The sequence below is a fragment of the Halichoerus grypus genome, chromosome 8, assembly GCF_964656455.1.
Source record: "Halichoerus grypus chromosome 8, mHalGry1.hap1.1, whole genome shotgun sequence".
NCBI classification, from domain to species: Eukaryota; Metazoa; Chordata; class Mammalia; order Carnivora; family Phocidae; genus Halichoerus; species Halichoerus grypus.
Genome location: NC_135719.1, coordinates 38,657,272 through 38,671,230, shown reverse-complemented (window position 1 = coordinate 38,671,230; position 13,959 = coordinate 38,657,272). Strand labels below are relative to the sequence as shown.

At 41.7% G+C, this 13,959-nt stretch overlaps 1 protein-coding gene across 6 annotated transcripts in view; it reads left to right on the top strand.

Moving 5' to 3' along the window:
• SCAPER (S-phase cyclin A associated protein in the ER) overlaps window positions 1–13,959 on the top strand; it is a 529,442-nt gene that overhangs the window by 487,672 nt on the left and 27,811 nt on the right. For all 6 annotated transcript variants that reach the window (XM_078079039.1, XM_078079040.1, XM_078079036.1 and 3 more), the window contains 2 exons: window positions 5,843–6,080; window positions 11,526–11,675. In XM_078079039.1, the coding sequence (XP_077935165.1) occupies window positions 5,843–6,080; window positions 11,526–11,675 (388 nt within the window). The remainder of the gene's footprint in view (window positions 1–5,842; window positions 6,081–11,525; window positions 11,676–13,959) is intronic.

Here is a 13,959-nt window from a genome sequence, read left to right as displayed (position 1 = left end):
AATATATAGTTTCAGATCTGATTTTTCCTATCTTCCATGATTTTTAAAAGAAAGTTTTGTAACATGTCTGATATGAATAAGGCCTTTTACATTTTTATTATAAACATTTGGGCTTAAAGTTGTTGTAATTGACAGTTAAGAACAACAGGAGCCAGTGGCCTGTTCATGAATAAATTATCTGTATTTCAGACTAAATCAAAAGTAAACATTCCCTAAAGTCCTTTCAGGTCTACATTAGTTCTGTGCAAGCCAAATGCAGTAGACAAGCCCTCTCCCTTCCCCTCGTTCCCGTAAATTCTATGGGCTCACTTTAAAATGAACAGTCTTGGGCGCCTGGGTGGCTCAGTTGGTTAAGCAACTGCCTTCGGCTCAGGTCATGATCCTGGAGTCCCAGGATCGAGTCCCGCATCGGGCTCCCTGCTCGGCGGGGAGTCTGCTTCTCCCTCTGACCCTTCTCCCTCTCATGCTCTCTGTCTCTCGTTCTCTCTCTCTCAAATAAATAAATAAAATCTTTAAAAAAAAAAAAAAATAAAATGAACAGTCTTAACTAAAAGGCAGCCTACAAAATAGGAGAAGATATTTGCAAATGACATATTGGATACAGGATTAGTGTCCAAAATCTGTAAAAAAAAAATTATCAAACTCAACACCCAAAAAAACAATCCAGTTAAGAAATGGGCAGAAGAGCCTCTCCCTCTGCTTGTTCTCTCTCTGTCTCTCTCACAAATGAATAAATAAAAATCTTTAAAAAAAAAAAAAAAGAAAGAAAAAAGAAATGGGCAGAAGACATGAATAGATATTTTTCCAAAGAAGACATCCAGATGGCTAATAGACACATGAAAAGATGCTCAACATCACTCGTCATCAGGGAAATACAAATCAAAACGACAATGAGATACCACCTCACACCTGTCAGAATGGCTAAAATTGACAACACAAGAAACAACAGGTGTTGGTGAGGATGAGAAAAAAGGGGAACCCTCTTGCACTGTAGGTGGAAATGTAAACTGGTGCAGCCACCCTGGAGAACAGCATGGAGGTTCCTCAAGAAGTGAAAAGTAGAACTACCCTACGACCCAGCAATTGCACTACTAGGTATTTAGTATTTATCCAAAGGATACAAAAATACTGATGCGAAGGGGTACACACACCCCAGTGTTCATAGCAGCATTATCAACAATAAGCAAACAATGGAAAGAGCGCAAATGTCCATTGACTGATGAATGGATAACGAAGATGTGCTGTTTGTGTGTACACACACACACACACACACACACACACACACACACACAAAGTGGAATATTATTCAGCCATCAAAAAGAATGCAGTCTTGCCATTTGCAATGATGTGGATGGAGCTAGAGTGTATTATGCTAAGGGAAATAAGAGAAAGACAAATACCATATAGATTTCACTCATATGTGGAATCTAAGAAACAAAACAGATGAACCTATGGAAGGGGGAATAAAAAGAGGGAAACAAACCATAAGAGACTCTTAACGATAGAGAACAGAGTTGATGGAGGGAGGTGGGTGGGGGATGGACTAGATGGGTGATGGGTATTAAGGAGGGTGCTTGTGATGAGCACTGGGTGTTATATGTAAGTGATGAATCACTGAATTCTCCTGAAACCAGTATTATTGCACTGTATGTTAACTAACTAGAGTTTAAATAAAAATTTGGGGGGAAATGGTCTTTCCTCTGAAGTAATATTGTATGCATTTTGAACCATTTCCACATCTAAGTTATTGAATGGTTATTTAATTCATTTTTCTGAATCAACATTTTTATTTCATCAGGAGAATATTGCAAGAGATCCTGGGTTGTGTTGTTTATAGTTTGTGATTAGTGTTTTCCTAAATAATGGGATGGGATGGAGAGAGGAAGAAAGAAGTAGTCTAATGACCTTCACTTTTTTTTATTTTTATTTATTTTTTTGAAGAAGTAATAGCAGTGAATTCATGTCATTTAAATGTTTAGAAAGATTAAGTATGACAAATTGCTTTAAATGATAAAGTTATATTTCTGACTACCTGTATTTGAATATGCTGATAATCAGTTTAAAAATAACACAGGCAATAAGGGTAAGGTCACCATTCTGAATCACAGAGCAATAAAACTGTTGTCAGCAATGATGTCACTCATCCCAAATGTCCAAAAGGCTATTGGAAATTAACTTTAGGTAGAAATGCCTTCTGACTTGCCATTGGTTCTAAAAGGCAGTCAGTGTTAAAGCAGGAAAGAATGTCCAATGGGAAAAAGACAGCCTCTTCAACAAACGGTGTTGGGAAAATTGGACAGCCACGTGCAGAAGAATGAAACTGGACCATTTCCTTACACCACACACAAAAATACTCAAAATGGATGAAAGACCTAAATGTGAGACAGGAATCCATCAAAATCCTTGAGGAGAACACAGGCAGCAACCTCTTCGACCTCAGCCACAGCAACTTCTTCCTAGAAACATCGCCAGAGGCAAGGGAAGCAAGGGCAAAAATGAACTATTGGGATCTCATCAAGATAAAAAGCTTTTGTACAGCAAAGGAAACAGTCAACAAAACCAAAAGACAACAGACAGAATGGGAGAAGATATTTGCAAATGACATTTCAGATAAAGGGCTAGTATCCAAGATCTATAAAGAACTCAAACTCAACACCCACAGAACAAATAATCCAATCAAGAAATGGGCAGAAGATATGAACAGACATTTCTGCAAAGAAGACATCCATATGGCCAACAGACACATGAAAAACTGCTGAACATCGCTCGGCATCAGGGAAATCCAAATTAAAACCTCAATGAAATACCACCTCACACCAGTCAGAATGGCTAAAATTAACAAGTCAGGAAACAACAGATGTTGGTGAGGATGTGGAGAAAGGGGAACCCTCCTACACTGTTGGTGGGAATGCAAAGTGGTGCAGCCACTCTGGAAAACAGTATGGAGGTTCCTCAAGAAGTTGAAAATAGAGCTACCCTACGACCCAGCAATTGCACTACTGGATATTTACCCCAAAGATACAAATGTAGTAATCCAGAGGGGCACCTGCACCCCAATGTTTATAGCAGCAATATCCACAATAGCCAAACTTTGGAAAGAGCCCAGATGTCCATCAACAGATGAATGGATAAAGAAGATGTGGTGTGTGTGTATATATATATACACATATATACATGTATATATGTGTACATATACACACATATACACACACACACAATGGAATATTACGCAGCCATCAAAAGAACAAAAGCTTGCCATGTGCAATGATGTGGATGGAACTAGAGGGTATTATGCTAAGCGAAATAAGTCAATCAGAGAAAGACGATTATCATATGATCTCACTGATATGTGTAATTTGAGAAACAAGACAGAGGATCACAGGGGAAGGGCGGGAAAAATGAAATAAGATGAAACCAGAGAGGGGAAACAAACCATAAGAGACTCTTAATCTCAGGAAACAAACTGAGGTTTGCTGGAGTGGAGGGGGGTGGGAGGGATGGGGCAGCTGGGTGATGGACATTGGGGAGGATATGTGCTATGGTGAGTGCTGTGAATTATTTAAGACTGATGAATCACAGACCTGTACCCCTGAAACAAATACATTGTATGTTAATTTAAAATAATAATAATAAATAAATATCTAAGGCTTCAAAAAAAAATAAAAGGCAGTCAGGGTTAAGCAAACACAGACCCCTTTTGGGAACCTTTATAATAAAGTCAGACACATTAATCTCTACTCATGTCTCTAGTCAGGGTCTGACCCCAAGCTCTTAGGGCTACAGTGGAAGAAAGGAAAGAAGGAAGGGCCAACTGACATTAGCTAACAGAGTTTGTGTAAAGGTTCAGATGTTCCTGTAAGCAAATAAATGTCATTTCTTGATTTGTCCCATAAGATAAAAAATATCTCTCCGTGATGATACAGGATCACATTACAGTCTCCCTGTACTTTAACAGTGTTCCGTTAACCCCGAGATTTGACTTAAGAGAAGGGATGGAAAGAAAAGAAGTCACCTCCTGGTTACCCTGGATGTTTTGGTCCTCAGACAAAGTACTGCCCTTAAAGAGTTGAAAGTCCTTGTGGTTCCCTTGCCTTTGCCACTGATAAATGTGTATGACCTAGAGCGTCTCAACTAATCTTGGTGGGTGCATCGAGGGGGAGCAACACCTTCCCTCCCAACTGTGAAAAACTAAGAGTGAGATGAGGTAAAAGATGTGAACGGACTTAGCAGACCCTGTTAGAGGGCAATGAGATGACAGTGTTTCCCGAGAGCTGCTTTCTTGAGAAGAGAATAAGGTGTATGATGTCATCTCACATCCTTAGCAGTATCCGAAATAGTCCACATTCAAGAAATAAATGCTTACCATGGTTATGAATAAAGGTCTACTTTGATGAAACTAGTAGCGAATTAGAAAACTAGACAAGAGACCAGAAACTTGCCAGCCAGCACTTCTGAATTCTTATTAGTGCCATCTCCCGAGTGTTTCTGGGCAAGTGGATGAGATTAGCGTAGATCTTTAATGCCCCTCTCACATTCCAGGTTCCATCTGAAAGGAACAACAACAAAAAAAGCTGTGGGGGTGGGCACGGTGAGGACCTGTATTCATGTTAAAAATAGGGAAGAGTATCTATCATAAAGGAAGACACTGAGCAGGGACTTGTAACTTCTCTTCCAGAGGAAAAAAGAATGTGTCCATGAAAGGAGACAACTGACCCGCGAGGAAGGGCGTGGAGACCTGAGGATTTGTGTAGAACAAACCTTGTGTAGCAGCTGCAAACCTTTTACATCTTCTCAGATTCTAACCCAGGGGAGAGAAAGTGAGGGCTTCTTTCCAAGCACTTCAGCAAAGGGATCTCCGTCGGTTCTGTGAGCTCTGACTGTGACAGGTGCCATCCCTGAACCGTTCTGGACCGCCAGAGAAATAAAGTGTGCCTTTTAGTACCTTAGGCCCTGGAGTCAGAGTGAAGGGTGAGGGGCCCCACCTGGAGCACGTTGGTTACGAGAGAGAGAGAGAGAGATCGTTCCTCAGAGAGAAATCTGGGTGCAGTTTCTAGGGGAAGAAAGGATGGACGAATGCTTGGCAGCCACATTTACTAAGACTGCAGGCTCCTGGTCACTAGATGCTTCATGCAGACCCGAGTTCAGGAGTGAGATGGATTTAGCAAACCCTTGCTGGCTCTGCTATTGATTTTAGGAACTCATTTGTCACTGCTGTTGCTTCTTGTTCACCCATAGCCCTGCCTGCCACAGTTACTAAGCTGACTTTCATGGTGGTTTGTATAAAGCTAGTCTAGCACTTGCTTGTTCTTGGGAGTCTGGCCCCTACAACCCATCCTGCCAGTATTCCTTGATGATGGAACTGTGCTTTCAAGAGCAGGTGAAGCGTCTCCCTACCACAGGATACCAACACGCTGCTGAGTTTTTGAGGCCTCACGCTTTCCTGGTAGCTGCCTCCCCTGAGAATATTCCAAAAGGAAACTATGGTATTTCGGAGTTCCAGTAGCTCTCATGGACTCTGTCCGGTTTGCCCAGACCTAGAAGCTAAACGAAGCAAGCCTACCTAGGCTACAAAGCACGGGCGGGGGGGGGGGGGGGGGCGGGCCTCAGCGCTGGCTGCGGAGTGCTCAGCTGCCCACTGCTACAGCAGCCTGGTCTCCCAGGGGAAGGCAGGCCCGGCCATCGCGCTCCCAGCTGCGTGCGCTCCCCGAGGTTTCTGGTTACCTTACTCTGCAACTCAGATGGTTTGCTTTTAACGGTCTGCTTGTCTTGTTCCATTTGACTTATAAAAATGCTCACATTCTTGAGTAGACTTCTTTTAAAGAGCTGAATGTTTCTTTGTCAGGTCATACAGTATATTTGACAATAATCGCCAGGATCCCACAGGACTGACCGCTGCTCTGCAGGCCACAGACCTGGCTGGAGTTCTGCACATGCTCTACTGTGTCCTCTTCCACGGCACCATCTCGGACCCCAGCCCTGCCAATCCCAAGGAGAGTTACACTCAGAACACGGTCCAAGTGGCCATTCAGAGTTTACAGCTCTTCAACAGTTTTGCCGCTCTGGACCTGCCGGCTTTCCAGGTACCAAGCATTGGTCACTGTTGGTGCTAACCAACCAAGAGTTCATATTTTAGTATAGACAATGGTGTGAGGTTCTTCTCCTGGATTAGGACATAAGGAATAAACTACAGTACAGGAAATCACAATACATACCATTTAGGAAGCTGCTATCTTCTGGGAACCGTATTAGGTGCTCTACATATGCGTTCTCATTTATTCTCATGATAGTCCTGCAAAATATTATACCCATTCTACAGATGGAAATCCTGACAGTTAAGTAATTTCCCCAAGGTTACACGTGGCTTTGCCAGGACTGGTACCAATGATTTTCTGACCCCAAAATCTGTGCCACTCTGCTACTACTAAATCTTGTCTCAATTTCTTTATAGAAAAGGCATTATTATCCCATCAGCTTTTAAATATTAAGGAAAGTCCTGGTTTCTTACACAAACAGAACCAAAATTAGATAAATTGTTTTGTTGATAGGACTTTCTGTGGATGATTTAACTGATTTGTGTCCAGTGTAAAGTGCATGTGTAGTTATATGTGCACACCCCTATAAATTCAATTTTTATAGCTGAAGAAAGAAGAATTGCTTTATGCTATAACACCAGACTGTCAGCTTAGAAATAGATTTTTTTCATATAGGAAATTTAATTTTCAAAAACACTGAACCTTTGGAACAGAGCAAGCCCCAAGGAGTAGACTTCTCTTTCAGTTTATTAACTGTCAAGCAATTTCATTAAAAAAGGAACAAACTTGGCAGATGATGAACCCATAATTTAGATGAATTGCTTTGCTCAGAGGGAAAAAGGTTATAGAGATACAAATGTATGAAAATGGTGGGCTTTGGCCATTCCCAGATAGAAGAAACGCTTGTTTTGTAGCTGATGACAAATGTGGAATTCTTGTCTTCCTGTCATTCCGTTCACAACAGGAAAGTAATGAGTAAGTTGTATCATTGGATTCGATATCTTTCAACTTTGTAGAGTTAGTTTATCCATCACAAGAACAGAAGTCTCTTTAGGGTTAATGCATTTCAGTTTCCAAAGCACTTGAACTGGCCTTAGGCGATAACTACATAATCTGTAAAGTCCTGAGCATCTACAGGCACGTGCATCTCAAACAGGAGATGTCTGCTCCAGAGAATGCCAGTGGCTCATGCCTCTGGGTTGAACATAACACCTGTGTTTTATGAAGAACCAAGCCCATCGTGTTCAGTGTGGAAACAGCTTGGAAATCAGGAGACACTAAGTTTTTGTCTTCAGAACATGGAGACTAGCAGTCTACCCATCAGCTAGTCCAAGTAAAGTGATTTCCTTTGTCACCAGGGATTATGAAAAGAAAATATCTAAAACTGTCTCTTAGCTTCTGGTGTTATAGGTCTTCTGACCAGGATTCATACTGCTGCAGGGTGCTCCACATCATAAACAAAAGCACCTGTATTAAGTCAGCCATTCCATCAGTCACTGTTGAGTGTCAAGGAGCCCAGACCCATGCGCGCCCCACACCATTCCTGTGAGGTCACAGCCTGTTCAGTCTCACTCAAAAGGAGCACCACTGAACCGCAACCAGCCCTGCTCCCCTAGTGGCCTTTAGGCACAATGGCCAATAATGTTAGAAAAATCATAAGCTTATTTCTGGAGCCCTTCATGGCGAATTAACATAAAAACCGAGATTTCTCCTCTCTAGCTCCTTGCTATGTCCAGCCTGAAATGTATTCCCTCCTTGAGCCACTTTTGTCAAAAACAGCAGGGAAAACACCAGGGTGACTCAAGAGTGTTCAAGCCATTCTTAGAATCAAATGCCCTGCCTCCCAAGTAGAATGTCTTTCTTGGCTGGTTCCTAACAGTTCTCCAGTACATTTGCTTCTTTCCTCTCTGTCCTTCATGCAGCTCTGTATTTCTCTTAACTTTCTTTCCTGTTTTTTTTCTTCTTTTTTAATCTCTGTTCTGACTCTCCTGTTTTCTCTTATCTTAGTCCATTTGGCCATAATTGTTTCTCATTCTCTCCCCAGACATTATTCTCAGGTACTCTTTTCCCCTTAACTAGTGCATGGGCCAGGAAAGCCTGCAGGAACCTTCCTCCTGGCTGCCATCCTTTCGATATTCAAGGTCCAGCACATTTTTTCTTACTCCTCATCAGCACATGTGGGCACCCAAATGCCCAGAATTTCTAGCATCGGGTACTCTAATACATCTACCAACGACTATCTTACTGTTCCAGTTACTTTTATACATTAAAAAAAAAAACCTTACTAGATAATAACCACTTTATTATGATCACAGATTCTATGGGCCAAGAATTCAGACAGGGGTGGCTTGTCACTGCTCCATGATGTAGGCCTTCAGCTGAGAGCCTCCAACAACAAGTCGGGGAATGGAGGGGCAGGTTGACACAGATAGCTGGGAGCTAAAATTATTGGAGGCTCCTTCACTCTCCTGTTTGATGCCTGTGATGACTTAAAGACTAGGTTCACCAAGGACTATTGGCCAAAGACTCTACATATGGCTTTTCTGTGTGACTTGGGCTTAAAACATGGTGTCTAGGTTCTGAGTGAGTGTCCTGAGAGGAAGCTTCCAGAAAACAAATGTTCCAAAAGAAACAGAAACTGCATGGCTTTTTATGACCTTGCTTTACAAGTCGTATAGCTACATATCAACCATACTCTTGGTTAAATCAGTCATAAGCCTTCCAGCTTCAGGGGGAGAAGGAAGAGGCCCCACTATCAAAGATTTATAGGCATTTTTTTGAACCACAGCACTCTGTTTAGCAAGCTAAAATAAAATGTCCACACAGATGTAGAATAAAACGTAAGATGTAAAACGTAAGATGTAAAATAAAACGTCCACATTGATGTAGATGGACATCTGATCAAGCATGTAATGCTCAAGTAAATACAATACAGATATACAGTATTTGCATATAAAGCAATGGGTGAGTTTGGGAGAAAAGTACTATTATGATAAATATGGTCAGAGAAACTCATGTTCTAGTTCATCAAGACCACTTGCATGAGTGAGATTTTAGGGGCGCCTGGGTGGCTCAGTCGTTAAGCGTCTGCCTTCGGCTCAGGTCATGATCCCAGCGTCCTGGGATCGAGCCCCGCATCGGGCTCCCTGCTTGTGTTCCCTCTCTCGCTGTGTCTCTCTCTGTCAAATAAATAAATAAATAATCTTAAAAAAAAAAAGTGATATTTTAGGAACTACGTTTATAAAGGACAGGAAAAGAGATTTTAGGTACAGCGTGGGTCTGACCTCAGAAAAATCTGGGAGACAATTTATGAATTGCCTGAGAGGATCAAAGGAACTGAAGAATAAAATCGAAATGAGATAAATGGTCTGACCTGCTAAAGAGTTAAATAAGACGATGTAAGACATGTTGACCATTTGAGGACCAAGGAATCACAAGAATGCAGAGCTGTAATAGGCATCCTCATCAAACCTTTGGATCTGGAGTCAGATTGATGTGACTTTGGGCCATTATAGTACCAAGTTTTATGACCTTAGGCAAGTCATTTGAACTCAGTTTCTCATCTGTAAAACAGACTAAAAACACCTACCTCACAAGTGTGAGGGTTAAATGAGATTATGTAGAAGCACTGTGCTAGCTAGCATATAGTAGGCCCTCAAGAAATGTGGATGCAGAATTTGCCCAAACTGTTTTTGCAGATGTTGATTCAGAAAGTTGACTTTCAAATGCTGCCTCCCCAGCGCCCCTCCACACTTCTGCAAAGCCATAAACCCGTGTGCTCGTTTCACGTGAGAACCTATCATGTAGTAGTAACAAAAGGTTAGCCATTAGAATATTTTCTTAGCTTGTTCCATTTCATTGTATACTAATAAGGCTGTCAAAATATTTTTCCCCCTTCAGCAAAGAGTCTGATTTCACTGTGAATTCACATGGCACAGATGGCCTTGAGATCCCGCATATTGTATATCGCATACACTTTGACAGATTTTACAATTGAAGGTGGTCTCAAGAAACAAATCAATGTACTGACTTGGCAATTAATTCTGGCTAAAAAGGAAATATAGTTTCCTTGAAAAATTGGTTTAATTTTTATATTCAAACTTACATGCCCCTTGACCTGCTCTTATCAGTGAAGGTTAAACAGAGGGCACTGGGTCACAGCCTGCTGGACACAACTAATTAAATAAGGGCCGAGCTGAGAAGGTGTCACTGCCCGATTTAAAGGAACAAAGCTCTCATGAGGCCTCTTTGGGGCTTGAAAAACATTTTGTCTCAGGGCAATGAAACTGAGACAGAAGGCACTCTTAAAATTTAGTGGTAATTTTATTTCAGCAATACTCACTAACAGGGCTGTGTTTCACCACTGTTAGGCAAAGTGAATTCATTGCAACTTCCAAGCCGCAACATATCTGACCTGGTTCAAGCCCACCAAGACCTCGAATCAAGAGATGAGTTTAAAACGCTGCCTTTTCCCACAGGCCGGCAGGGGTGCTTCATTCCAGTGTCGGCTGCGAGTGTATTCTGTGGGCTTTGCCTCTCCCCTTTGCCCTCCTGTCGCTCTGTCTGTTTGACATGTTTATTAAATAGAAGCTTCAGGCTTCACAGACAGAGTCAGGCTCTCCTCCTGCGTCGCCCACCAGCAACAGCTCTGTGCCTGTCTGGAGAAAGGATCCCAGAAGCCTCACAGTTGAGGGGGCTTTGTGGTTTGTTTTTATTGGGGGGAGGCAGGGTGTTGGTTTTTTAACATTCTTTTGGGAACGTTGGGTTTCTAGAGCTGTTTGAATAATAACCAGTTGTTTTTTATGTTGCTTTCCTATTTGAACATCAGTAAATAATTAGAATTGTGTTTTATCCCTGTGTTCAAGAAAATGTTTTCTGCTTCAGGAAAAAATAAAAGTATTAGAAGTTAGCTAAATGGTAGATTCACAGGAGAATATTTATATTTTTCCACATTTTCTACAGTGAGACTGTTTGTACAATGAGGAAAAACTACTACAAATGGAATAAATAACCATGCTTTAGGTGGATAGTGTCTTGATCCACATGAGTATTTCTCCATGTCTCTTTTCAGGTTAAATGTTGCATTTATTATGATCATTTATTAGAGCAGGAATCCCCAAACTGAACTATTAAACATAGTGCTCTAGAAATTTCCTGTGCTGGGCCGCCTGGGTGGCTCAGTCGTTAAGCGTCTGCCTTCGGCTCAGGTCATGATCCCAGGGTCCTGGGATCAAGCCCCACGTCGGGCTCCCTGCTCAGCGGGAAGCCTGCTTCTCCCTCTCCCACTCCCCCTGCTTGTATTCCCTCTCTCGCTGTGTGTCTCTCTGTCAAATAAATAAATAAAATCTTTAAAAAAAAAAAAAAAAAGAAAGAAATTTCCTGTGCTTTTCCTACACCATAGCAGAAAGTGCGCAGGGTCCAGTCTTGCTTTGTGATTTGCAGCCCTGCCTCTCCCCGGGCTGAGGAGTTCTAACTGCTCCTTGTCTTCGTCAGTCTATTGTAGGGGCAGAGGGCTTGTCCCTTGCATTCCGGCATATCGCCAGCTCTCTACTGGGCCACTGCAGCCAAGTCTCCTGTGAAAGCCTCCTTCATGAGGTCATCGTCTGTGTGGGCTACTTCACTGTCAACCACCCAGATAACCAGGTAAGAGGCCCCGGACACTTCCTTAGACTGCTCCCCCAACCCTGAGAGTGTGAGGTATTGGAGTGAGAAAAGGCAGGCTCCCGTGCTGGAACCCATCTGTCCTGTGTGAGGCACTTTAACCAGGCTCCAGGGACAGGTCTCTGACTTATTCTATCCAAAGAGATGTGATCAGCACTAGATTAGCACCAAGGCCTCCTCTTAGAGCTATAAAAATAAAATATTTGTAATAAAACATTCACTACACAGAAGCATCACACCTTTACCACATAGGTTCTGATGTTCTATCCATATATTTGTTTTGTTTTGATCAAGTAGATTGCATCTTTCAGCTTGGGTCACTTAGGGGTGCTTAGGGGCTGCCAGGTGGTGTTGGAGGGGGGCCTGAGAAGGTGGGACTTGGGCTTCTCCCCCTTGAGTCACCCAGAGTAGTTTTGCTTTTAACTGTTTGGATGATGTGGTTTCCAAGCAAGAGTTCTATTTGTTAATAGGGTTCTGCTGCTTTAAGAAGTTGGGAAGACTTGTGTTACCGATTTTGTAAAAAAAAAAAAAAAAAAATTAATAATAATGAGCACTTTATTTCTTTTTATTTTTAAAACCAGAGTAATGGCATAACTAACATATCAGATAGTAGATCCTGACAGCCTCATTTATCCAAAGCCTTCTGCAACCTTAACTGTATGGATTATAGCCGAGAAAAAGGCTTCTAGACAACCCTTAACCCTCACTCCAAATTAATAAGTTTTATTTTAGGCAAATCTCTAACAAGCGTACTTATTAGGTCTGTTTAGCCTACAGCAAACTAGACTAGGGCAGGAGAAGGACAGGAGTTGGTTATAGTGACAGAACCAAGTACAAGGTGAGAAGCTGCACACTACGAGCTGAAACTGTCTATCTAATAAGGAGAAAGAGGAAAGAAGAAAATAAGGCAGGTCCCCAAACTCAGAAATAGCAGTCATCTGGGTTCAAAGGGACACTAAACCCTGTATTTTATTTCCAAGAAGATTCTTAATGTCCTCAGTGCTAACTCTGAATGAGCATGGAGGCAAAATATATGTTCTCTGAATTCCCTTTTAAGAAGGTTGAGGAACATGCAGTCCATTCTAGAAAGATTTCCATGATTAAAATATAGAAAATGTGGACCCTTACCAGAATAAGCGTCATAAATGGAAAAGTTCCCCTTTTTCAGACACTGTTGCCAGGAGGGTAGATCTTTTTCACCACCGCCCCCCCCACCCCCCACACATGCCCTGGGAGCATTCTGGCAGTGCTCTCCCCTTGCTAGCACCCCCAGGTACTGGTGCTTTGTCCTTTCCGTGCACCAGGCCCAGCAGGTTCATGAGTCTCTTACAAGCTGCTCAGGGAAGGAAAGCTGAGGGAAATCTCCTGTGTGATTTTCTTTTCTCCATGTATATTCATTCAACCTACTAAATTTGCATTTTATTTTCCTTTAGAAGTTTGTTTTTCTTTTTCTCATTACAAACGTATTCCTTACTCATCCTTGCCAAAAGACAGGCAAGTGCAGAGAAGACGGAATCACAGTTACTCCTGATGTCACCATCTGAGATAGCCACTGTTACCATGTTGGCAAGTTCCCTTGCAGTCCCTTTTCTATGAATATTTTTTCCAGTTTTATTGAGATATAATTGACATATAACATTGTATTCATTTTAGGGTGCAAACTGATAATTTGATACATGCATATTATACAAAATTATTACCATAGTAAGTTTAGTTAACATCCATCACTTCACAAAGTTACAGATTTTTTTCTTGTGGTGAGAACTTTTAAGATCTACTGTCTTAGCAATATTCAAATGTATGATACAGTGCTAGTCATCATGCTGTACATTACATCCCCAGAACTTATTTATCTTTTAACTGGAAGTTTGTGCCTTAGGAGCACCTTCACCCATTTCACACACCACCCGCCACCCCACTATGAGTATTTTACATAGCTGAGATCGTAGTGTGCATACACTTATGTCCTAGTTTATACCCTTAACATGACGGGTCTTCCTCTACTTACACTGGGGTTATGTCCCAATCAACCCATCATAAGTTGAAAATATCTTAAGTGGAAAGTGCACTTGATACAACTCACCTACCTTCAGCATGCTCAGAACACTTACGGTAACCTACAGTTGGGTAAAATCATCTAACACAAAGCCTATTTTATAGTAAAGTGTTGAATATCTCATTTAGTTCATTGACTACTGTAGTGAAAGTGAAAAACAGAATAGTTTCTGAGTACAGAATGGTTGTTAAGTCTATCACTTGTTTACCG